General features: G+C 40.5%; 2 protein-coding genes and 1 long non-coding RNA gene across 9 annotated transcripts in view; 2 read left to right on the top strand and 1 right to left on the bottom strand.

Moving 5' to 3' along the window:
- Positions 1 to 479: 479 nt before the first annotated feature.
- LOC125366150 lies at positions 480 to 1,544 on the bottom strand. Its single transcript, XR_007213796.1, has 3 exons — positions 1,464 to 1,544; positions 669 to 1,388; positions 480 to 524 (listed from the first exon to the last, which is right to left on the bottom strand). It is a non-coding gene; the product is annotated as an uncharacterized LOC125366150 (long non-coding RNA).
- LOC125366147 (leucine-rich repeat-containing protein 37B-like) lies at positions 481 to 3,689 on the top strand. Its single transcript, XM_048366628.1, has 4 exons — positions 481 to 525; positions 623 to 793; positions 1,469 to 2,060; positions 3,473 to 3,689. Exons 2-4 carry the CDS (start codon positions 634 to 636, stop codon positions 3,546 to 3,548), a joined length of 828 nt encoding a protein of 275 aa, XP_048222585.1. The 5' UTR covers positions 481 to 525; positions 623 to 633; the 3' UTR covers positions 3,549 to 3,689.
- Positions 3,690 to 4,168: 479 nt separating this feature from the next.
- LOC125366145 (leucine-rich repeat-containing protein 37A2-like) overlaps positions 4,169 to 25,714 on the top strand; it is a 408,609-nt gene continuing 387,063 nt past the window's right edge. Inside the window, exons 1-12 of one of the 7 annotated variants that reach the window (XM_048366622.1) lie at positions 4,169 to 4,572; positions 6,371 to 6,442; positions 7,352 to 7,432; positions 9,071 to 9,142; positions 10,384 to 10,458; positions 13,407 to 13,525; positions 15,657 to 15,809; positions 17,178 to 17,461; positions 17,782 to 17,886; positions 20,621 to 20,667; positions 21,875 to 21,926; positions 22,003 to 22,148. In XM_048366622.1, coding sequence (XP_048222579.1) covers positions 4,373 to 4,572; positions 6,371 to 6,442; positions 7,352 to 7,432; positions 9,071 to 9,142; positions 10,384 to 10,458; positions 13,407 to 13,525; positions 15,657 to 15,809; positions 17,178 to 17,461; positions 17,782 to 17,886; positions 20,621 to 20,667; positions 21,875 to 21,926; positions 22,003 to 22,148 — 1,406 coding nt within the window. In that variant the 5' untranslated portion in view covers positions 4,169 to 4,372. Of the gene's footprint in view, positions 4,573 to 6,370; positions 6,443 to 7,351; positions 7,433 to 9,070; positions 9,143 to 10,383; positions 10,459 to 13,406; positions 13,526 to 15,656; positions 17,462 to 17,781; positions 17,887 to 20,620; positions 20,668 to 21,874; positions 21,927 to 22,002; positions 22,149 to 22,261; positions 23,051 to 24,494; positions 24,780 to 25,714 lie in introns of those variants that run through there. The other 6 variants (XR_007213789.1, XM_048366621.1, XM_048366619.1 and 3 more) reach the window with 6 other exon arrangements.

Below are 25,714 nucleotides of genomic sequence, written 5' to 3' on the forward strand. Positions count from 1 at the left end.
TTTGATGTGGAAATTACCCTAACTCCAGAATTCAACATAGAGCTTGAACAATCTTCATCTCTGAAGCAGACAACTCCAAAACACCCTGAGGTAACCCTTTTACACCCAGATAAGAATCAGTCTCAGAATCCAGATCTGACTGAAGTCACAGTTCCACCTTTTGATGTGGAAATTACCCTAACTCCAGAATCTAATATGGAGGTTGGACTTTCTCCAAGCATACAGGATACCTTAAGTGATCTTTCAACACCACCCAATGATTTCACATCCCAAGCCCCATTATCCGTCATAGGCCCGACTCCAGTAACACACAAGGTCACCTTTGAAGCAATGGGCCTGCTGCTTTCCTCAACTTCACAACCCACTTCTGAGGCTGAATATTCTCCATCCCCTAAGACTACAGCTCCTCCTCATGTGACATTTCAGACTTCAACTCAGCCCCTGCAGGAGACCCCATATCAATATTTGCTGGAGACTTTAACTCAGCTTCTGCAGGAGACCTCAACTCAGCATCTCCATGAGACCTCAGGTCAACATCTTCTAGAGACTTCAACTCGGCATCTGCAGGAAACTCCAACTCAGCATGTGCACGAGATCCGAACCCAGACTATTCATGAGACTCCTACTCAACATATGCAGGAGACTTCAACTCAGCATCTGCATAAAACTCAAACTCAGCCTCTGCAGAAGACCCCAACTCAACATCTGCAGGAGACCCCAACTCAGCCTCTACAGGAGATCTCAACTCAGCATCTGCAGGAGACCCCAACTCAGCATCTACAAAAGACCCCAACTCAGCATCTGCAGACCACCCCAATTCAACATCTGCAAAAGACCCCAACTCAGCATCTGCAGGAGACCCCAACTCAACATCTGCAAAAGACGTCAACTCAGCATCTGCAGGAGACCCCAACTCAACATCTGCAAAAGACGTCAACTCAGCATCTGCAGGAGACCCCAACTCAGCATCTGCAGGAGACCCCAACTCAGCATCTGCAAAAGACGTCAACTCAGCATCTGCAGGAGACCCCAACTCAACATCTGCAAAAGACGTCAACTCAGCATCTGCAGGAGACCCCAACTCAGCATCTGAAGGAGACCCCAACTCAGCATCGGCAAGAGACGCCAACTCAACATCTGCAAAAGACCCCAACTCAGCCACTACAGGAGACCTCTACTCAGCATATGCAGGAGACTCCAACTCAACATCTGCAAAAGACCCCAACTCAGACTTTACAAGAGACCTCAACTCAGAATCTGCAGAAGACTCCAACGCATCCTCAGGAGGACACTCCAACTCAGCTTGTAGAGGAGATCCCAGCTAAGCCTCTGGAGGAGACCCCAACTAAGCATCCCCAGGAGACCCCAACTCACCCTCTGGAGGAGACCTCAACTCAGCCTCTGGAGGAGACCCCAGCTAACCATCCCGAGGAGAAGAACACAACTCAGAATCGCCAGGAAACCACAACTCAGACTCTGCAGGAGAGGCCAACTAAACCCCTGCAGAAGACTGTAACTAAGCCTAAGCTGAAGACCCCAAGCATGCCTCTGCTGAAGACTTCAGCTCAGCCTCTGTGGAAGACCTCAAGGCGGTCTCGCAGGAGGACTCTAACTCAGCCTCACAGGAAGACCCCAATTCACCCTCGACAGCCACATCCAATTGTGGCTGAACCTCCAACATCTCAGCCAATGTCACGAACTACAAAGACTGCACCTGGTACTATCCTGAAGAATACGATAACTTTGGCTTCAAAGCACAGTAAGGTGACACTTCCACCTCCATACCAGTCTCAGACTCAGCATCCAACCCTGACAGAAGTCACAGTTAAATCTTTGAGTCTGGAACGGCGTACTGTAAGAACTCCTTTCTCAACAAGACCCACCACAGAAAATGCTGTAGGTGTGAAAACTGAACGGAATGCCCCTCCAAGCACCAATGTATGTGAACTCTGTAACTGCCAAGACCGGACACTGTCATGTGTGGATCTCAGCCCAATGCAGAGACTCCTCCAAGTTCCTGTGCCAGATATCGACCCCAAAAAGCAACTTTTTACTGTCTTGCAAGTATCACCTTAGCTCCTTTGTGCTGGGAATTCTGCCTGACACTCTGTTCTCAAGGTCTTCCTCCTCTCTCCAGTCCACATTGAGTGATGTCCACTTTTACTTTTTTCTAATTTTTATAGGTTAGTCGTGAGGCTTGTACTCAGGGCTTGTGTTACTCACTGTCCCTGAGCTCTTTTGCTCAAGAGTAGTGCTCTAAGCCGTTAACTCATAATGTCACTTCTAGTTTCCAGTGCTTAATGGAGCTGAGAATCTCAATGACTTTTCTGCCTGGTCTGGCTTCAACCTGCAATCTTAAGATCTCAGCTTCCTGCGTAGCTAGGATTACAGGCATGAGGCACCCATGCCCATCTGACTTTTAATTTTCACTTCTTGTCTTTACTTTTCTTCCTCTTTGTATTGTATCCATTATCCATGCTTTTATTTGTGGTTGCTCTACCTTTTTCCAAGAAAGTAGTGAGTCACAGAAGTTCACATGAGAATAGAAAATTGTAACCTTCTCTAAAAGGAAGAACAGAGCGGAATCATTGACTGAAAAAAATTGGGCGTGAGTGTATGAAACGACTCCACACTTTGTCCTGAATGAACATGACAGTGATAGAAACACAGCAATTAGGAAGGAAAGTCAGTTTATGAGAAAGAAGTTCAGTTTTGGGCATTTTTATTTGTAAACAGTCAGAAGGCTTGTGGTTGAATGGAAAAATCCATTAGGCAGATGAGCAGAATTAAATCTCCTCTACCTCACTACCAGACAAAGTATATATAAACTGAGCAGGAGAGTTAGGACCAAGAATAAGGACAGATTGGAGAACAATGCATTTTTTTTAAATTTATTAATTGAACACAAATTTTTTGACAAGGTGTTGTGCAAAAAGGGTACAGTTACATAGTAGGGCAGTGTGTACATTTCTTGTGATATCTTACGTCCTGTTTTTCTATCTCTTCTCTAGGTCAGGTAGACATATATACAATATACAATGTATCAAGAACATATACAGTAGCCACGCCCAAGAAAGTTCGCCTAAGACTGGCACAAAATTTTTTCAACCCACATTTGTTTTCTTTTTAATTTTTGGTTGATTTGGTTAACAAAGGGGCTTGAACTCAGGACCTGGATGCTATCCCTGAACTCTTTTATCTTTTACTCAAGGTCAAGGCTCTACCACTCTGAGCCAAGGTGCCATGTCTGGTCTTCTGGTGGTTGTTTAGAAATAAGAGTCTTACAGAGTTCTTTCCTCTCCTGGCCGTCATTGAGTGGTCTAAGCAAATGTGGGAAGCTCATAGCTTCATAAAATAGAAAAAGTTGGGGGGTTTTCTGCATTTGATTATGCCCCTTGAGGTTGCAATGACTCTTTCTTATTCTGATCTTTCTTTTCCTCCTTATTCATGGATATAAACTATTTCTCCCTAGAAATTTCCAAGGAAACGATATCTCTTATATTGACAAAAATATATGGGGATGGTACCGTTGGACTGAGAAACTGTGAGTATATTCTCTCCAAATATGAATGCAATGCTGTACTGTTGGACCCCTCTTGGTCCAGAAATCTGAAGAGAATAGCTCTGAGAAAAGCCATTGTCTCTCCACATCCTAAACAAGTTCTACTGACTGAAATTCTGCAATTATTTTTAACTTGAAGCTTAATGGGTACTCAGGGTATTGTTAAGTGGCAGGGTGCTTGTCTTGCATGCATGAGGAGGCCTTGGAGTTCTCATGCAAAATAAAGTTTCACGGACCGTCTTTGAATTAAGTATGTGATGATAAGCTGAAATTATTCTCTATTGTACAAGTGATGGATACTTACATTCCTCATGGATACAAATGAAATACAGAGTGAAAACTATACCTGAATTAAGAGTATAGTAGAAAGAACTATTTTCCCAGGCACTCGTGCACTATTTTACGACATTTATATATGAATTTACTCTCTTTACACATAGCTGAATACGTTTGTGGTATCATTTTCTTACTGGGTTTTTACTTTTTATATAAATGATAATATTTTGCAGCTTGATCTTTCCATTTCATACTTTATGTTTTTAATCTTAACTTTCCTTTATATACATAGTGGATTATCCTATTCCTTTCATCTTCTGCATAATATTCCATAGTGTGGGTACATCATGCTTTATTTAATATTTCCCATAGTATTGTTTAGAGTATGCCCAGTTAGCGTGTGGTGTTCATGGTTACAATGAACATCCCCATCCATCCATACTTCTTTGTGAACCTAGACAAGTCATTCTGTAGACATGAAATGTTAATTGCCTTCAAAAAAGTTTTGCCACCATACACTGTGGGCAACAGAAAATGACAGCCTTAAAAAAGAAAAAGAAAGAAACTGATATCCTTTCTTGTCCCATATGTTATCTCTCTAGTCAATATATTCCCCAAAGCTGGATGAATTTACATCCAGAAGTAACCTTTTTATCTTCCAGGATTCTCAGCGAAAATAGTCTCAGTGAATTACATAAGGATACATTTGAAGGCCTCCTATCCCTTGAATATTTGTAAGTCAGTATCTTTATTACATCATTAATATTTGTGAGTAACTATGCATAAAATATATTCAGATTAATCCCTGACATCTCTCCCAGCAATAAATTCTGCACTTGTGTAAGTCTGTGTCTATCTCAGCTCATCTCTAGCAATAAACTTAGTATTCATTATCAGGTTAATTATACAGGCAGCATATAGATAAGGAACAAACTGTCGTTACCAAGAAAATGGTTATGGAACCTCAGCAACTGCTGATACACAAATGTTGTCTTAAAAATGCACAGCCTAACCTTGTGCAGGGGAGTCATGTCTATAATCCTAGCTACCCATTAGGCTGAGATCGGAGGATCATGATTCAAAGCCACCTGGGGCAGGAAAGTCCATGAGACTCCAGTTTACCACCAAACGTGGCTCCAGTGGTAGAAGAGAACTAGTCTTGAGAAAAAGTATCTAAGGTCAGTGGCTAGAACCTAGAATGAAGCCCCAACACCAGGGTGGGCATGCATAAGGTTGCCCACACAGACACACACACTCAAACATACACACACACACACATGCACACATGCACATGCACAGAAGTGAAACTGTGCTCTAGTGGTAGGGCAATAGCCCTGATCAAGGAAACAGTGTTCAAGTAAGGTACAGCATCCAAGCCCTAAATTCAAGCCCCTGTACTGGCACAAATGAACCCACAAAAACTCATATGTGGGTGTATATGTATATGCATATACATACCATATACATGTATACATATATATGTTTTTGCCTCATTTTTATCCTTTGTCCAGACATCCAAAGATCTATTCACTAAACTTATTAATGTTTTCATTAATTAGCTTCCTATGCTAATGAGCTATTTTTAAGTAATTCTTGCACAAATAAAAGAGAATATCAGATTTACATAACACAAAAAAATAATTCTTTGAATTATCAACCCTTCTAAGTTCTAAGGTGATGACCAGTTTTATATTGACTTTTGGGGGCCTTTCTGTCACTTGGGCTCTCAAACCTTCCAAACATGAGTTAGAAGAAAACAAACAAGAAAGCTCTCCATGAAAGCATTCTGTTGCTTCTCCTACCTACCGTAAAATACCTCACAAGCTATTGATGTTACACTAGCATGTCTATCATCATCATTCACCAATAAAAAGGAGATAAAATTCACTGTGCCTAGATTGGAGCACAAAATTAAGGCAAGGACCCTATCCTCTAAAAACTCATGGGCTTAAATGCTCAAACCACAGTGCAGTAGAAGTACAGAAAAGATGTACTCCCAGCAAAGAGCTGAATGTGGGGTGGGGTATGGTTCAAGTGGCAGAGCACTAGGTTCTGAATGTAAAAGCCTAGTAAGAGTGCAAGGCCTTGAGTTCAAGCCCCAGTACAGGCCTACATATTATACATATAACAGATATGCAATGAATATCTTACATATTATATATAAACATATGTAGAAATATATAGAACTTTCCAGCATATATTATATACAGAGCTTAAAACTTTTAGATCTAAAATCAGATTTTCTGAGAGTACAAAATATTATGTAATTGTTGTTTTGCTATCTTGAAAGATTATCCAGAATCCATGAGTATCTATAATTATATGTTTCATTGATGATGACCATGATAAATAGGTGTAACTTTTCCAGGCATGCTCAGACTTAGTTGATTAAGTAAGTGCAAATGCAAAGATTTATCACTTAGAAATAATTGATATGTATTCAATATTATGTATCCTAAAGTCTATTATTTATTCATTCTCATTAGATATCTGATAGATTTAGCATGCAATATTTTCCTCTTTCTTTTCTAGAGATTTGTCCTGCAATAAGATACAGTCTATTGAAAGACGTACATTTGAATCATTGCCTTTTCTGAAGTTTGTGTAAGTTGCAAATAGAACTCCATTATATCACATGTATTAGCTCATTTTGAATTAGAATTAAAATTTTGCTCGTGAAAAGTTACTATAAAATATGGGAAATTCTTTTAGACTAGCAACGATGAGTATGAGAATCATAAGTCAGACAGAACCATTGCAAAGCAGTGGTTCTCACCAATGAAGTGTAACCAGGAGGCATTTGGCAGTGGTGGATATGTTATAGACATCTAGTGGGCAGACAGGTCTAGAGGGATGCTGGTGTCCTACTTGTATCCTACAGTGTACAGGACAAGGCGCCACAGCAAAGAACTGTGCTGCCCAAAATGTCAATAGAGTGGATATACAAAAATCTGTTCTCAAAAGTACAGAATCACTTTTTAAGTAAAAACAAGTTAATTAAATCAATAAGATTTTGAAGTAGTGGGAAGATGTAAAACCAGCATTTGCAAATTTTAGATAGTATCTATTTGTAATTATGCTATTCAAGGCATTGTGGTTTTTTAATCTTAGTGAATCCCTTGAGTCTGGTATGCACTGTGAATTCCACACACACCATTGTCAATTGTGTTAACATAAATTATAACTTTGGATACATCAAGATATGTTAGCTTTTTATAAATTTACCATTGAAGTAAAAAAAGCACCTTTATTTAAGTAAAAAACAAACAAACTGTTCTCCATAAATGAAGGTCACTTGACACTTCATGTGTAAATATGAATGTGGAAATCACAAGCCAGTATTGTCCACAGGAGGATTTCTCTAAAGCAAGGACAACTAAAAGAATTATGTTTCATTGTATGTAAAAATTAGTATCACTGTGAAACCATAAATGTTCTGAATCTTTTTTCCCTTCTTTGGCTTATATCTTTTTTATTTTTTTGGCTTTTTTCTCTCTGTATTTTTTTTTTTAGAAATCTTGGTTGCAATTTAATCACAGAACTGAGCTTTGGAACATTCCAGGCATGGCATGAAATGCCGTTTTTACACCAGATGTAAGTGGTATAGAAGATAAGCATGTTAACTAAAACCTTGTATATTGAAAACCTAATATCCTTATTAATAAGCTAGGTATAGGGACTATAAGAACTCTCAAATGTATGTCTTTAGGATCCATTCATTTTCTAAGTATTTTATTGTTATTATTAAGTACTTGCTTACTAAGAAGTTTCAGGTCCATATCAGGTTATGAGTACAGTGCTTCTTGACAATGCCACCCCTTCCTTCCTTCATTCTCCCCCACTTTCCCCCTCCAACCACCACCACAAGTTACATAGTTCATTTTTGACATTGTGTATATTGAATACAATGACTGCATTTACTTACCCTTCCTCCAACCATTCCTGTGTCCCAACTCCAAACAAAACAAACCTTCTTTCAATTTCAGTGGTATTGGTTTTGATGAATAGTACTTCAGAGGAATTATGAAATCTTCCTTTAGTCAGTACATGTGTGTGTAAAAATGCATTCATCTATGTATATGCTCTCATGCCTAGTTGTATTTTAGATATAATTTCTACAAGTGAGAGAAAACTTGTGAGATATGTCTCTCTGACCCTAACTTACTTCACTTAACATGATATTTTTTTAGGTCCATCCATTTTTCTGCAAATGACAAAATCTTACTCTTTCTAATGGATGAGAAACATTCCTTTGTGTCTAGGTACCCTATTTTCTGGATCTAGTCATCTGCTGAAGAACATCAGGCTGTTTCTGTAACTTGGCTATTGTGTGTACTGCAGCAAAAACATGAATGTGGGGCTGGGGATATGGCCTAGCGGCAAGAGTGCTTACCTCATATACATGAGGCCCTGGGTTCGATTCCCCAGCACCACATATACAGAAAATGGCCAGAAGTGGCGCTGTCGCTCAAGAGGCAGAGTGCTAACCTTGAGCAAGAAGAAGCCAGGGACAGTGCTCAGGCCCTGAGTTCAAGCCCCAGGACTGGCCAAAAAAAAAAAAAAAACAAAACATGAATGTGCAACTGTCTTTACCTATGCTAACTTGTGATGGGCTGGGTAGATGCCCCAAAAATATTTATTATCTTTTCAAATGAGGGAACAAAATAAGGTGCGCATGGCTAGGAGACTTGAATGACTAAGTCACACAAGTGCCGGGTTCTCTTTCCCTAGTTCTGATCTTTGGCCTGGAAAATAGAAGACCTCACACAAGTAACCTTCAAATGAGCTCTGTCATGGAAGCCTGTGATTGCTCTGATATGTATGAGGTTAACACTAATTGCTTCTAACTGCTCTAATGTCTGTGAAGCAGAGCTGCAAAGAGCAACATCGATCACCAAGTCCTACCAGTTCAGTAGCATTGGTTTTCTATTGAGAACTGTAGGTACACAGAAGTTTGCATCATCACTTATGGTTTGGACTAGAATCCTGGCTTAGTCTCTGCTATCCAAAGCATTTTCTATTTCGATACCCTTTCTCTTTCTCCATACTCTTTTCTAGAATCCTGGGCAGTTTCAAAAGGAAGTATGCTTTGTGGATTGTAAGTGGGACTTAGAGTAAAGACAGAGATTTTTTTAAATCTAAAGTTTCAAGCCAAATAAATGAATATAAATTTTCATGAAGAGTACTGCATATGGAAAATGTTGAACTGCTCAATTCCATTGCATTTTTCAGAATTCTCAATCGTAATCCTCTAACAGCTGTTGAAGATTCCTATCTTTTTAAATTGCCAGCACTAAGATATCTGTAAGTATTTCAATAATCTTAAGGGTCTTGAGATGATATCTGTTCTCCTTGATTAGGTGTTTGAAAGGTTAAATTTTTTTCAGTGAGCCTATGAAAGTTCTATTTTTCTTTTCTGGTGCTGGTTCTACGGCTTGAACTCAAGACCTGGGGGCTGTCCCTGAGCCTCTTTTGCTCAAGGCTAGCACTCTACAATGTGAACCACAGCTCCACTTCCAGATATTTTCCTCACAGTTTAGTGGAGATGATAATCTCACAAAATTTACTGCCCACGCTGGCTTCCAACCCTGATTCTCAGCTCTCAGCCTCCTAAGTAGCTAGGATTACAGGCATGGGCCAATAGCACCCAGGTTGAAAGTCATAATTTTACTGAATAGGTAGTTGAATAAAATTGGTTTTGGTAAAGGAAAGAACTAAGAAAGTATTTATAGTGCAGAAAACATCCAGAAGGATGAACACTTGTAGAACTATCACTTTTCCCAGAAAGCAAAAAGAAATAGTACATTCTCTTATGGCCCAGACTTGAAACCCCCAAACAACAACAACAACAAAAAGATATTGGTCTTATAGACAGGAAAGATCAATAATTTGATTATTTAAAGGGTAACTTAAAATCTTTTCAATAAAAAAGAACATTCTAAATTATTTTCAGTGACACTCTTGAACTGAATTACTTTTAGGGAATCTGAGATTAAAAGAACCTCATGTCGGGGCTGGGAATATGGCCTAGTGGCAAGAGTGCTTGCCCTCCTATACATGAAACCTTAGGTTCAATTCCCCAACACCACATATATAGAAAAGGCCAGAAGTGGCGCTGTAGCTCAAGTGGTAGGGTCCTAACCTAGAGCAAAAAAAAGAAGCCAGGGAGAGTGCTCAAGCCCTGATTTCACCCCCAGGACTGGCAAATAAAACAACAAAAGAACCTAAATTAATTTTTTTAATAAAAGAACACAATAGGGCTAGGAATATGGCCTAGTGGCAAGAGTGCTTGCCTCACATACATGAAGCTCTGGGTTCGATTCCCCAGCACCACATAGACAGAAAATGGCCAGAAGTGGCCCTGTGACTCAAGTGGCAGAGTGCTAGCCTTGAGCAAAAAGAAGCCAGGGACAGTGCTCAGGCCCTGAGTCCAAGCCCCAGGACTGGCTAAAAACAAAAACAAAAACAAATGAAATTCAATTAAAAAAAAAAAGAACACAATATTTGAGTTGGAATTTTCACGAATATCTGGTTTTCTCCTGCAGAGATATGGGAATGACACAAGTGCGACTTACAACAGTTGAGAATATCCTGATGATGACCCTTGCTTTGGAAAAACTGTAAGTTAATTGTTTTTAGCTTTGTGTCACTTTGTTTTGTCAGGTTTGTTTTATTACGGTCTTAGGTCAGGTTTACTGGGATGACATTTTCATGTATTTAACGTCACACTTTTTCAGCGTACAGTTTCATGAGTTTGCAGAGCTGTAACCACTACCGCGTTCCCATCACCTGCAAAAGGCCATCAGGCCTTTTACAGTCAGTCCACTTCTCCCACTACAACCCCTGCAAACCTCCAATCATATCTGGAACTACAGTTTTACCTTTCCTGGAACATCCTATCAATGACATCATAGAATGTGTCGCCTTTTGGGTTTGGCTTCTGTCACTTCACAAAACCCTTAACATGTCCCACTGTGGTCAATGTGATTGCCATTTTCTTCTGCCAAAATTGCACAGCCAAGTGACACAGAAATCCCTAAAATGTCACTACTTTAGTCTCTAATCTCTGAGCCTCTTTGGCTCACTCCTACAAACTGCCGTCATACAGACAATTTGCTAGGCATCACTGTAAACTGATACTCTGTAGTCTTGGCCTTGGAGAATGAAGTTGCTGCCAACTGCTAAATCTTGAGCTCAATCTCTTTCTCTGTTTGCCTCTGATTCTAGCCTGTGACCCGGGCCCAGTTTGGGTATCCCAGCCTTCTCTAGTTACCAAATGTTTCTTAGTTTTCAGACCGTCTTTATGATGGCTTACCCCCAAAGCCTGCCTGGTTGTGATCTGCTTGCCAGTAATCAGTGTAAAGTCACTACTCAGTACTATCACAACTCTCTTCCAGCAGAAGCTAGATCCTTTATTTTCTGAAATGGCCTTCTGGCAATGAAGTTGCTTTCCTGGGGCAGAAGGCCAACACTTCCTTCTCTATGGTTATGTATGGTGGCTGCCAGCCTCTTGGACACTGGCTGGGTGTCACAGAACACATTGTTAACTGATGGTTTCTGCATATCCAAGCCTGGCTGCAGGCTATTTGAACATAGCTCATATGATCTAATTGGTCCCAAGCAAGAGGCCTACCCACAAGATGGAGTGTCAGTGTTCCCCAAGATATGGAGGGCAAAAGACTAATGTGTCTAATACTATCCTATCATGATTATTGATGGCAGTCACAAAATGACATTTTTTCATGTCAGTGCTGGGGCTTGAACTCAGGACCTGGGCTTTTGAACTCAAGACTAGTGCTCTACCACTTGAACTACAACTCCACTCCTGGTATTTTGGTAGTTAATTGGAGATAAGAGTCACATGAACTTCCCTGTCCAGCCTGGCTTTGAAGCATGACCCTCACATCCCAACCTCCAGAGTAGCTAAGATTACAGTGGTGAGCTACTGGCACCCAGCGAGTTTTCGAATTCTCCCATTCCTCTATATTGATTAGGCTATATAATTGTATTCCAGGAGAGCACCCTATCTTTTCAAGTATCACAATGGATTAATGGATTCCTCTTTATATTATTCATACCCTATTATCATTTTCTTTTATTTCCTTGCAGTTTTTTGATTGTTATTGTAGAATTGATATACAGAATGGTTACAGTTACATGAATGAGGAATGAGTCGAGTATTCTTTTTTTTTTCTTCTTCTTTTGCCAGTCCTGCAGCTTAGACTCAGGGCCTGAGCACTGTCCCTGGCTTCTTTTTGCTCAAGGCTAGCACTCTACCACTTGAGCCGCAGTTCCACTTCTGGCTTTTTTGTATATATGTGGTACTGAGGAAACGAACCCGGGGCTTCATGTATGTGAGTCAAGTACTCTACCGCTAGGCCATATTCTCATCCCATGAGTATTCTTTTTGAACCAGGTCTCCCCTTCTATTGCTCTCTCCTGGCCTGTTATCAATTTAGTTATTTGCATGTGTAGTGCCAGCAATAAATCTAGAGCCTCAAATGTAGGAAGCAAGCACTCTACTATTGATTTGCATTCCTAGCCCTCCTTATTCTTTGTGTGTGTGTGTGTGTGTGTGTGTGTTAATGTCTAGAATGTCTAGAATGTCCAAGGTTTTTAGCTCAGTGGCTGGGCTCTCTTTATTTTTTCTCAAGGCTAGCACTCTACCACTTGAGACACAGCTCCACTTCCAGCTTATTTAGTGCTTAGTTGGAGGTAAGTGTCTTAGAGACTTTCCTGTCCAGTTGGAACTTTCAAATGTTGATTCGTAGGTCTCAGCCTCCTGAGTAGCTTGGATTTGAGGCATGAGCCACTGCTCCCTGTCTTTTTATTCTTTTATGTGTTCACATTGTCTCTTTTTGGCCAATGTAATCCTTTCTGTTCTGAGCACATAGTATGGGATATCTATATAGTGTAAAAAGCCCAGTGTAAATTTTAGTATTTATCACGCCAAAAGAAATTGAGGCAGGGAATGCGAGGTTAGAGGCTTTGCAAACTCTTCTTAGAAGTCTTCTTCCTTCCTGTGCACTCAAAACTCAGAGGCCTCTGAGTTGACAGGACCTGCTTCTGAGAAAAACGACAAAGCTAGATCGCTCGGTTCTAATCTCTTACCTTGATTTGAGTCAGAACCACATCCACTCCTGTGCTAAACGTTTTGTTGGGCACGTCTCTTCCTTCCTGCTTGTTTTCAATATTAAAGAGCAGTAGATTACCCAAAGGGTTCCTCTTCAACTGTCCAGGTCATGTACTTCAACAGCTGCATTCTGTACAACTGAAAAAATTTATGGGTTGAGCAAAGATAGCAGTAGCACTCCTTAGACATTACGATGAAACTGAACTATGGCAATTGTGGATAGATAAGAGGGAAAAACTGGAAGAGAGTGAGGGAAGAGGTGATACTGTCCATGGTCTTATTTAATTATAACCTGTTGATGTATCACCTTTATGCTAAGTGTAAAAAAACTAAAACTAAGAAGGAGGAAAATGGGGTTACTGGCCTTGCTCTGGTTCTTCTATCACTCAGTAACCACTTCCCCGTGAACTTAATTCTTGGTGTCTCCTTTTACAGGATCTTGCCTTACACTATGGCCAGCTGCCTCTGCCAATTTAAAAACAATATTGAGGTTATCTGTAAGACAGTCAAGCTACGTTGCGACAGTGCCTTGCTGGCAAACAACACACACTGCCGTGAGTCTGGTGTATAATATTTATTGTTTCACTTTTAACTATTCCCCAGTGATGGTTTCTAAACTAATAATGTTTTTGATTCATTTATCCAGTTAATCTCTCTACATTTCTGAACTGTTTCCTTGCTGACAGTCATGCTTTCAGTATTCATTGTATAATTCAATGTTTTAATTGTCTAAATGCATAAGAACCAAAGAAGGGAATGGAAGATGAAATCGAGATTATCACGGGCTACCCTCTGTGTAGTGTGGTCTCTGCTTGATATTCTGTTTCCAATGATTATTTATTCAAATGGTGCCAGGCAGACTGTGAGATGCTTTGAGCCTCAAATGTTCTTTTCTTCTGTGAGAGGTATAGCTAGGTTCTGCTTTGTTTTTAAATCGTTCTAAAAAGGTATATGAGCGATCTTGTATTTGGACTCTCCGTATTTCTAATTCTTCACCTAGCAATTGTTACCTAGCTTTTGTCAACCAAAGTGCACTTCGAGGCTTAGACTGCCCAATTCTGAAGTGGGTTCATTCTCAGGCTTTCCTATCTACAAAATATTCAGGTATTTTAATGCATTGTTTCTGTATATTACTACAGTGAACTTTGTGACTGCCAAAACATGACTGATATGAAATATAGTAGCTTAAATACAGGTTTCACTGGTGATTCAGTACAAAATATGTCATAAAGCACTGCTACTTAGAATAGTATGTTGTTTTGTTTTCAAAACCAGTTTTCACTTAGGCCATTGTCTCTATCTGTGATATCAACTTCTCTGATATTGACGGGCAAAGCAAGGAGTTTTCATCTTTTACAGCTGAGGAATTTATTAGTTTACAGAAGCCTCATGCCAAATCTTGCCTAACAAGAGGTCAGTGTTCCTATTCCATCACCTAAACTCCTTCTGTGACCCTCACTACCAAGAAAAATATCTTAATTCTCCTAAGCACAGGATGATACCCTAAATGTTTATGTTCTATGTTGCTTTGGACGCTTCCCAGTGACACTGGAGTGTTTGAAATGAAAAGTGGCGTTCATAGCCCATACTGTTATTCATGCCGATAACCACAGCTACTCAGAAGGGACACATAAGGGAGACCATGGTTCCAAGTAAGCCTGGGAAAACATTTAGCAAGCCCCCATTTCATCCAGTAAGACAATGGTGGAAGCAGTGCGGATGATCCTAGGTGGGAACCTATAAACAGGAGGGCTGATGATAGAGGCCAACTTGGGCAAAGACACAAAATCCCAACAAAAAATAACTAAAGCAAAAAGGATACTGCTGTGGGACTCCAGTGGCCAAATACTTCTCAAGCCAGGGACATGAGTTCAAATCCCAGTAATGCAAAACAAATGTGTAGCCTTTTCCTTTGCACATTTTAGAACATCTAGTCATATTTATCCAGAATTGCTATTGCTCTATTGATTTCTTATGTATTATACATGAACATACAACCAGGAAAACTGAAAATTGTTTAACACACCACGATAACCTGTTCCAATTATTTTCCTATAGCATAACGCCTACTATTAGGGAAGCAGGACATACAGAATCAGAGCTGAAGTGAAAGTACTGGAAAGGTAGTTGAATAAAAACAAGTCCAGTTGAGTACCTGTATCAAAAGGAGAGAGACCTCTGGGTTAGCATCTCTGCCTTTGCTATCCTGAGCCACGTGCTTTGTCGTGATTGCCTGTGTGGTGGGAAGAAAACATCACACAGAAGAGGTAGAGAGAAGAAGCCTGTGCTCCTTCTGCAGCTGTGTCAGGACAGGGTGTGTGGAATCTGCATGTGGAGAGGCATGGCTGTTCTACATGGAAGCTACTGAGGGGATGAATATTTGTTTGTCAGCCTTGGGCTGTTATTGAGCACTAGACATTTGGCATGTTTTTTTCTAAGAGAGATCTTGTATTTCACACAAAATTATGTACTCAGATGTTCTGAGTGGGTAAACGCTTTGTTAAGGTTCGCCTTATTTCTCTTAGTTGTTGACATTTCAGAGGCTTATGTTTGCTCTTTTTATTTTCCCTTGTATGTGACAGTCAAATCTTTGTTGACTCTGAACCTATTCAACTGGGTTGAGATGTGGGAGGAGGAAGAAACTATTGATATATACTTACAAAACAGTTTCTTTCTTCCTGACAGTTGAAGAAGCATCAATAGGGAGCCCAGACGGAACATTCATGAAGGTGTTAAAATCCCGGAAGAAGAATACAAGTACAGAGCTGACTATTGAACCAGAAAGAGAATATTCCGACAAAAATGATGTTAGCTACTCAGGACTCATGAATGAGCAGCCAGAAATTACTGATGGGAGTGACATTTTTACTGCACTAAGCAACATATTGGCCTATTTCAAACAGGGACATATAGAAGATATACAGTCAACAGAGTTACCATTCATTAAACTGCTTTTCTCAAGTGTGCAAAATGGAGATACCTCCAGAAATGATATAAAAGTCAAAACAGAGATTCCCCCAATTATACAGCCATCATTCTCCTCTGTTTACAAAAGGAAACTAAAGACTCATAGTTTAGAAAATCTGTTAGGTACAGGAAGGCGGAGAAAATATAATAAAATTAAAAAGAAAGAGAAAGCATCACTGTTCCTGCAACCTAGTCTTTTAGGTCCCAAATTTAATCGTCAAATCTTGCCCCCGAAAGTGCAAAGTATTGAACCACAGGAAAGCATCTGGGAAGAAATGGAGAGCGCAGAGGAGAGACTGCCAAGGCTCAACAGAGCCCTAGAGGGACCAAAAAGCACACAGAAAAGGCACTCCAAAAAAGTGAGTAAACACAACAGCTGGAGGAAACAGAGTGCCCAGCACCTTGTGGAAAATACTGGTAAAAAAAGAAGGCTTCGGAGACCTCCAACACAGGCGCTGGCGCTGCTTCACGGGGCTCAGGAGCCCAAGAAATTGGTGGGAAATTCCTTGCACACAGAGCCCTCATTCATAAAGAAACATAAGGCAGTAGCCTCTTCTTTCCAGAAACAAGACTCAGTGGGCAGGACTTCCTTATCCATCCCTGTAAGAATCCTACAAGAGGCCAGAAATAAAGACAATGACTTAGCCTACAGTATGCTTGTTTTAGAAGAGGCCAATTCTAAAGTAAAAAGTATGGAGGCTTCTAATCCAGTCATCTATTCCCAGAAAAATCACCACTTTCATAAGACTGGCTCTCCTGTGGCCCACAGAATATCCAAGGCCAAACTGAGTCGAATACTCAGAAAGAAAACTTCACATGTTAGACCAATGCTGGCAAACAGGCCTCCATTTTCTGCAGTAAGGAGCCTCATAGATTCCCCTTCAGGAAGGGACTTTTCTTCTTTGGGAGAGTTGAGGTCTCAAGAGAACCCTGTTCCAGAATTCTATGCTTTTTCAAACCCTTCTATAGACAAAACACCTACACAACACCATATTGTAACAAATGCGTTGATAGGAAATATACCTGCACAAAATGCCCCTGTACCAGAAGGAAGCCTCCCTAAAAACACAATTCAGGAAAATGCTGCTGCACCAGAATTCAACGAAACTGCATTCAACTTAATGTTGCCAGTAGGAAGCAAGGAGGCACTATGGGAATACCTCAACTCCAACTCCGGTACTGACTCACCTGTCAAGGACACAATCTCCCATTCCCAATTTCCATCCTTTGCTGACCATTTTGAAATGCAGTTAAACCAGCAGCTGACACCCCTTATTCCCAATAAAGAGGTGAGAAAGCTCCTGTCACATGTTATCCGGACATTGAAGATTGACTGTTCAGAGACTGACGTGAAGATGGCCTGTTCTAAGCTCATCTCCAAAACAGGCCTGCTGATGAAGCTTCTCAATGAACAGCAAGAAATCAAGGTGTCAAGAGCTGACTGGGATACAGACCATTGGAAAACCGATAACTACATCAATGAGAGCACTGAAGTTCAAGGTGAACGGAAGGAGTCAAGTGAGGTGAGGACAACTATACAACTGCATGCCCTGGCTTCCTTTTAGATACACCTCGAAGGAGGAAGACCAGGGCTTAATCCAGTCCCCAGTCATGTGACCAGGAGAGTGTTCCTCACTCTTCTTTCTCCTTTATAGAGCAGGGCAGATTGAAACACAGAAAAAGTATAGAGAAATTGCACAGTAGTAAGGCATAGAACACATTAAATTTAAGAATATCCTTTAAGAATGTGCAAGCTCCTTTCTGGAAGCATGGGTTTTTGAATAGTTTTCTTCCCCCTATTATCCTTGTTACTTAACAAAGTTATCCTTTTAATTTTTTTTAGCTAACACAAGAAGTCCCAGGATATGGCTATAACAACAAAATCATCTTGGCAATATCTGTGACTGTAGTAGTAATGGTTTTGATTATTATTTTCTGTCTCATTGAGGTAAGAACCACCATTCATGCCCATTCCCAGAATATATGTTGTTTCTATCACCAAAGCCCTTTCCCACTCTCCAGAGGTAATTCTTTGAAGGTGTATAGCGTGGTCTCGATAGAATAGTATTTATCATTGCTAGACTGTGGTAACAAGGTATGACTGCTCCTACAGGAGGAAGTGAGTTCTCTTGTTAGTAAGAGTTGAATTGGATGCCTACTAAGTTACTTAAGGCTCCAGTGGCAAAATCAAAGACAGAAATACTAATTTGCTGTCCTTATTAGCTCTGATCTCTTTGCCTGGTAAGAGAAAATAATACCAGGAAATATATCAAACATCAAAATATGATATGAAGTATCACAAACTATTGAAGAGGTAATGTAAAAAAGAATGTTGTCTAAGAAAAAGACAACAATCCAGTGGAGGGGGCCAGGACTTGGGAGAACATGTGCATTTTTCTAGTTTCCAACACCACCTGTGCCCGACCCCCAGCATTGCCTCTTAGTTTATGGTATGTGCTCTTGATGGAGAAGTCTTTGTCATCTCATGGAATAAAGGTCGGCTCTAATGTGTTCCTAAGCTTGTCTTGATATTTACAGCTTCAGTCTTCCTGAAATTCCTCCTCTCCTCTCCTCCCCTCCCCTCCCCTCCCCTCCCCTCCCCTCCCCTCCCCTCCCCTCCCCTCCCCTCCCCTCCTCTTTTCTCTTCTCTTCTCTTCTCTTCTCTTCTCTTCTCTTCTCTTCTCTTCTCTTCTCTTCTCTTCTCTTCTCTTCTCTTCTCTTCTCTTCTCTTCTCTTCTCTTCTCTTCTCTTCTCTTCTTTTCTTTTCTTTTCGTTCCCAGTCCTGGGGTTTGAATTCAGGGCCTGAGCACTGTCCCTGGCTTCTTTTTGCTCAAGGCTAGCACTCTACCTCTTGAGCCACTGTGCTGCTTCCGGCCTTTTCTGTTTATGTGTTACTGAGGAATCGAACCCAGGGTTTCATTCATGCAAGACAAGCATTCTACTGCTAAGCCATATTTCCAACCTGGAATTCATAGTTTAGGATGATTGAGGTAGATAATCTTTTTCATTCTAAAAGAATGTGCAGTTGTCATAATACCATTCTTGTTAAATGGTTCCTTCACTGATTTAAAATACCATATAGAACTCTTCTATTTATCCACCTGTCTTTCCTGCACCAGTACGTATTTGCTATTCATATCTGTTAATCCTAGTAGTTTCGTAATGCTTCTAGCAATTTATTAAATTATGTAACGATAAGGTAATCAATCTTCTGCTCTTAGATCTTCTTTATATATATTTTATAGTTCTTCTTCTATACTCTTCCAAAAGAGAGCCTGTTGGAGATTTTTTTAAGGTCATTAATTTGAAAAAAATATTTATATTGAAATTGTAGATTGAGATTTCTGCTAAATGTTTTTTGTGGTAATAGAGTTTGAATTTAGAGCCTCATATTTACTAGGCTTCTACCTACTACTTAATCCATGCCCCCAGTTTTTTCACTTATGTTTTTCAGCTAGAGACTGTCTTAGGGCCACAGTCCTTTTATTTTTGCCTCACAAATAGGTTTTTGTTTTTCTTCGTTTGTTTTTGTCAGCCATGTGGCTTGAACTCAGCACCTGGGTGCCATCTCTGAGCTTTCTCCATCAAGGGTAGCACTCTACCACTTTGAGCCACAGGTCTACTGGTAGTTAATTGTGGAGAAGAGTGTTATAGGGCTTTTCTGCCTGGGCTGGCTTTGTATCATGGTGCTCAGATCTCAGCCTTCTGAGTAGCTGGGATAATAGGCTTTGAGTTACTAGCAACCAGGTTCACAAATAGTTTTTACTAAAGATGTGACACCATGCCTGGCCCCTAGGTTTATACTTTTTTAATTTCTTTGTTTTGAACTCAGAGCCTAGGAAGTCCGTGAGCTTTCCCCCTCAACCTTAAAGCTCTATCACATGGCCACTTCTGGTTTCCTGGTGGCTAATTGGAGATAATAGTTTCACAAGCTTTCCTGCCTGTACTGGCTTGGAACCACAATGATCAGATCTCAGCATCCTGAGTAGCTAGGTTTACAGGTAGGAGCCACCAGCACCTAACAATTTTAAGAATTTTACCTTATAGATTTTTATATAATTTATATTTGTTCTAAAGTGATTTTATACCTTTATTGCTATTATAAATGGGATTGTTCCTTCACCTATCATTGTTATGGGAACATAGGAAAGCTATTGTGTGCTGATCTCCCTAATTTGTTTCTACCCACTTCACTGAATTTTCATGTTACTACTCCAATAATAGTTGTTGATTCTCAGGTCTTAGTTTCTTTCTACATCTGGCTTTTGGGTTAATTAGAATGTCAGAGTCTCACATACTTTCCTGCCCAGAATGGCTTCAAATTTGATCGTCAAATCCCAGCCTCCCAAATAGCTACGATTACAGGTGTGAGACATGGTGCCTGGCTCTCTTAGGCTTTTTGGTTATCCATCATGTCATATACAACTAAAAATAGTTTTGTTCCTTCCTTTCCAACGTTTATGCTTCATTCATGTCCTTATTACATTGGTTGGGACCTCTTCAATAGGAGTGCTTCAGACAAGACCTCAGCTAGGTACTGTGGAAGAGAAAAAGATCTATTAGTAGGGTAGAATTTTGGGGGTCAGAAAATATACGTACTAGGTAGGTAACAAATAAAGGCAAGAACAGTTGAGTGTAGTAATGTTGGTGGATAATCATGATTGTACTTTCTTTCCAAACAGATTTATTCCCACAGAACATCAGCAGAAGAAAGTGAAGAGTCCTCAAGGTAAATGGGAGTCTGTAAATCTTTGAGTGAGCACCTGAGGATTGGAAGGAACCTAGAACTGGTCTATTTCTATTCCCTTAATCTTACAATAAGAGAATTCTTGCTTCCCAGGGGTCTTACCTGGCTCTAGCAAAAGTAGTTCTCCAGCAGAGGAAGAGGTGGTCAGTACTAGCATGGACACCTGTCTGTCACCAGTCCCTCAGTGAATGAGGGGATGAGACTGAAAGGTTCCGCTGTGTCTGCTCCTGCTAGTGGTGGGCCTCAGGAGACAGCATGAGAAACCCCTGGCATATTGCAATGCAGATCTGGTGGAAGGTGCACTGTAGGGATCCTTCCTGTACAGGGACGAGAAAATGCAACTCCTCCTGCTGGGTACCTTCTCATCCCCACTCTCTCATTCAACAGAGGCTACTTTATCATTTGCTTTTGTAATAAAGACATGGGGAAGAGAAAGGGGGAATGTCTTGCAGCAGGGCCACACTGCTCATGAGTTTTAGGAGAAGATGGTTCTTTCCCCTTATTACATGCAGACACATTTTACCAATACACACATGCAATGCAGACATCTACAATCTCTAGAACTACAAACTGATCTTTCCTGTTCTGCTTGCATTTAGAAATGGTAGCTTGCCCTTGAGTGGTAGTCATGTCCTTTAAATTGATATCACAAATCATTCACCATGACAGCCTTTCAGAGATGAAAATCTCTAAACTACACAACTTTACAAGTTGTGCCTACTATGATTCAGCTTATATAAAACAGCTAAGAGAAAACAGTTAAGAGAACAGAGGTACCTCTCCCTCTCCCCAGCAATTGACACATACAAAACTAAGTCCAAAGAGGACTGAAGTGAAAGGCTCTAGAGAGAGAAAGTGCTTCTGTCCAGAATGCTTGTGCCATTGTTTTCTTTGCAGGGATTTTTGCCAGGGAGGTAAGTGGGGCTGACATTCCTAGTGGTACTGCAGGCCAAGTCATTTCTAAAGGTCTCCCTGGGGGGCATTGTAGAGCCCTTTGGGACAAGCATGTAGAGCTCCTTCAACCTCTGCCTACACCCATGGAATTGTTTTCAAGCCCCAGGTCAGGAGAGCTCATTGTGATTATGAACCAAAGCACATGTGTTTGTCTTACTAAGATCTGAGATGTACAATGTGAGAATTGTGGAAAATGGCTTCATTCATTAATTGTCTACTGCCTCTTCCCCCCAAGGAGCTTTTTTGGATTTCGTCGAAGGAAATGCTCATCAGATACTATAAGCCAGGCAAGTTAAGAACGTATTTCTCTGGCCAGAAAAGGAAAGCAAATGCAGACTTAATATTTCTCCTTGTCTTTCCTAGGAGGGCTTCTTCTCCTTAATGCAACCAATTTGGCTGAGGGATATGTACAGACCTCTCAATGCCACACGCAAGAAAAACATGGTCCAGAAGTTACATGACAAGGACTCTTCTGATGAGGAAGAGATTTTCCATAAGAAGCAAAAAACGTAAGTGGATTAGGGTGGAAGGTCAATTTCACATTACCAGCTAACAAAGGGAGGCAATGGAAAATCTGGTTTCTTCCTTCAAGACTCAAAGATTAGCATTGTTCTTTTCCCAGGAAGCCCAGTGAAGTCAAAATAGACATTCCACCACCATCAGCACTACCACCACCTCCTGGAAGTGAGACCGCCGATCCTGGGTGTTGTGGCAACTTTCCTGCCTCATAACTCTGATACTTTTATACTCAGCCTGTCAGCATTGCTTATTACATACCTATTTTGCTAATATATGTTAATATTTTATATACAATTTCCAGATTAAATTGTGTATAATTCATAACCATTTCCATGTGTGGTGCTAACATATATTTGTACAGACAGGAGAGACACAGGCAGGAAGGGCAGGAGGGTGGCTGGTGTTGCATTGTGGCAGTCGTGCTTTCAGAAGGTGTAAGTGGCTTCCAAAGGTGGCATCCTGCCCCATTCCCCCAGTATGATCGGCTTCTGGGGAACCGGAAATCATACCTTGAATGTCTGGAACATGAGGTTACAAGGAAAGAAGAAATAAATATGGAGGCACACCTTACTCTTTTAGGCCCTAAATCTTTATGCAAATCCTGCACACACCCCCTCCCCCCCAATGACAGTGTGTTCTGCCACAGGAGAAAATCCAGGCAGAGATGGAGAGTATAAAGGATGTAGAGGGTCAACATAGTCCTCAAGGGTCCAAAAAGCATGCAGAAAGGCACTTCAAGGAAGTGTGCAAGTAGAATACCTAGAGGAAACACAGTAGCCAGATCTTATTTAAAAAAAAAGAAGAAGAAAAAGGGTTTAGGAGTCTACCTCTAAGGGAGCTGGAGCCCAGGAAATTGGTGGAAAACTCCTTGCATAGCAACTAAAGCCAGCAGCCTCTTCTTTATTTTTTTCATAATCTATTTGAAGTATTTTATTAATATAATTCTTCAAATGTGCTATATGTTTGAATGAAGCAAAAACACACAAAAATAATTTGAACCTTTCTATGTTCTGTCGTTTTTTTCTGAAAATTCTTTCCTGTATTTACTTGCAAGGCTGTTATCACGTCAGGAATTTACAGAGGGTAAATCCTATGTTTTTGATACCTTAGTTGTTGTCAGGGTTTAGGACAGTTCTTTGTTTAACCAGAGTCAGTGGGCAGCGCTTCCCTGTCCACCACTATCAAATCCCTGTGTGAGGTCAGAAATAGAAAACCTTAACCTACACCATTTTTGTTTGGGATGATGCAAATTCTAGAGTTAAAACATGGAGACTTCTAATCCAATCATCTCTTTCCCGGCAAATTACTGCTTTTATAAGGACTGTGGCCCAGAGAATATCCAAGGCTAAACTAACTCAAAAGTTGAGGGGAAAAATTTCACACTCTAGACCATTGCTTGCAGAAGCCTCCATTTTCTGCAGTAAGGAGCCTCAGGGGGGGCACTTTTCATCTTGGGGAGAGCTGATTTCTCAGGAGAACCCTTTTCCAGAATTGTGTGCTCTTTCAAAGTGTCTATGGACAGCCCTCCTGTAAAACACCAGATTGTAACAAATGTTTTGGTAGGAAATATTCCTGCAGAAAATATCCCTATGCCAGAAGGAAGTCTCCCTAAAGACACAATTCAGGAAAATCTTGCTGCTCCAGGATCTATTGTGACTGCAATCTACTTAATGCTGCCTGTTCAACAAACAAGGAGACACACTGGGAATACCTCATTTGGGGCATTGACTCACAATTCCAATTTTCATCGTTTGCTGATCATTTGGAAATGCAGCTAAGTACCTGCATTTGACACAAGAAAGCTCCTGTCTCATCTGAACCTTGAAAATGGACTGTTCTGAGACCCATGTGCAGATGGCCTGTTTCAAGATCATCTCCAGATCTAGCCTCCTGATGAAGCTTCTCAGCAAATCACAAGTCAAGTTGTCCAGGGCTGAGTGGGATACAGACCAGTGGAAAACAGACAACTACATCAATAAGGGATCGCTGAAATACAATGTGAACAGGAGTGAAGTGAGGTGAGGACAGCTGTAGAACTTCAGGCCCCAACTTCCCCATTCTTTAGATATACCTTGAAGCAGGAAGACCTGGAGCTTTAGTCCAGTCCAAAGTCATGTGACTAGGACAGTGTTAGCCACTCTCCTCCTTTATAGTGAACTGAACCTCAAACACAGTAAGATAGAGGAACTACAAATTGAGAAAGGATTGCAATGCATTAAATTTGGCATTTGATTTAAGAATCGGCAAGATCCTCAATAGAATAATGAGATTTTGAATAGTTTTTATCTTTCCCATCCCTTTACTATTTAACAAAATTGTCCTTTTTTCCCCTGTAGCTCACAGAAGAAGTTCCAGGATATAGCTTTAACAACAAAATCATCTGTCAATATCGATGATTTTATTAGTTATGATGTTTCTTAAAATTTTCTGTCTCATTGAGGTAAGGTCCACAATTCATTCATGTCTCCATAATATATCCTGTCTTTATAATTGATTCAGATCGCATAACCCGGAGGGGAAAAAAAAGCCATTTTCCTACTCTCCAGAAAGTAATTCATTGACAGCACAGTTTTCTATCTATAAAATGGTATTTCTCATTGTTATTTCTGTACTATCAATTAACTGAGACCACTCTTTTTTTTTTTTTTGCCAGTCTTGGGCCTTGGACTCAGGGCCTGAGCACTGTCCCTGGCTTCCTTTTGCTCAAGGCTAGCACTTTGCCACTTGAGCCACAGCGCCACTTCTGGCTGTTTTCTGTATATGTGGTGCTGGGGAATCGAACCCAGGGCCTCATGTATACGAGGCAAGCTCTCTTGCCACTACGCCATATCCCCAGCCTGAGACCACTCTTAAATGAAGAAATATGTTCTATTCTTGGGTACTGTCCAAATTTGTGCCAAGGAGTCAGTGATCAGCATGGAATCTGTTTGCAAAGGCTTCTGGGAAATTATACCTGACTACATAAATAAATGCAAGACATTTGCATTTCTCAGAGGTTCATGACCTGCCTTAATATGTTTACATACTCTTATGATGATTTTATTTTCTATGTACATCTTTCAACCATGTATTTCTCTGTCTCTCTCTCTGTCTCTCTCTGTCTCTCTCTAGTATTTTATTTGTAGTATCTAGGAATGATGGTCAAAGGAGAGAGATAAAACATTACTTGAATTCCACAATGAAATATAATCGAGTATTTACTTAATTTAGAATATACAGTCTACCATTGGATAGGCCAGATAACCTTGAAAGGTATGTGTGTTGAGTGTGTGCATGTGTGAGAGTGCACGCACACTCGTGCACATGCACACTTAAGTACCTTCTCATCCTCTCACTTTTACCCCAAACTTTGATTTTAGGCAGGGTGGAATCAGAAACTAGTTTATTATTTCCATCTGTAGTAAAGCAGTGGAGAAGGAGAAAGGGGAACTATCTTGTAGCACTGCGATTAAGTTTTAGGAGATTGTGGTTTCTTTCCCTTATTACATGATTTTGGGACTGTGGACACATTTACTCAGTACACACATGTCAAAAATACACCCACAGTCTCTAGAAC

Source organism: Perognathus longimembris, chromosome 17 (genome assembly GCF_023159225.1).
Source record: "Perognathus longimembris pacificus isolate PPM17 chromosome 17, ASM2315922v1, whole genome shotgun sequence".
In the NCBI taxonomy this organism is placed as follows: Eukaryota; Metazoa; Chordata; class Mammalia; order Rodentia; family Heteromyidae; genus Perognathus; species Perognathus longimembris.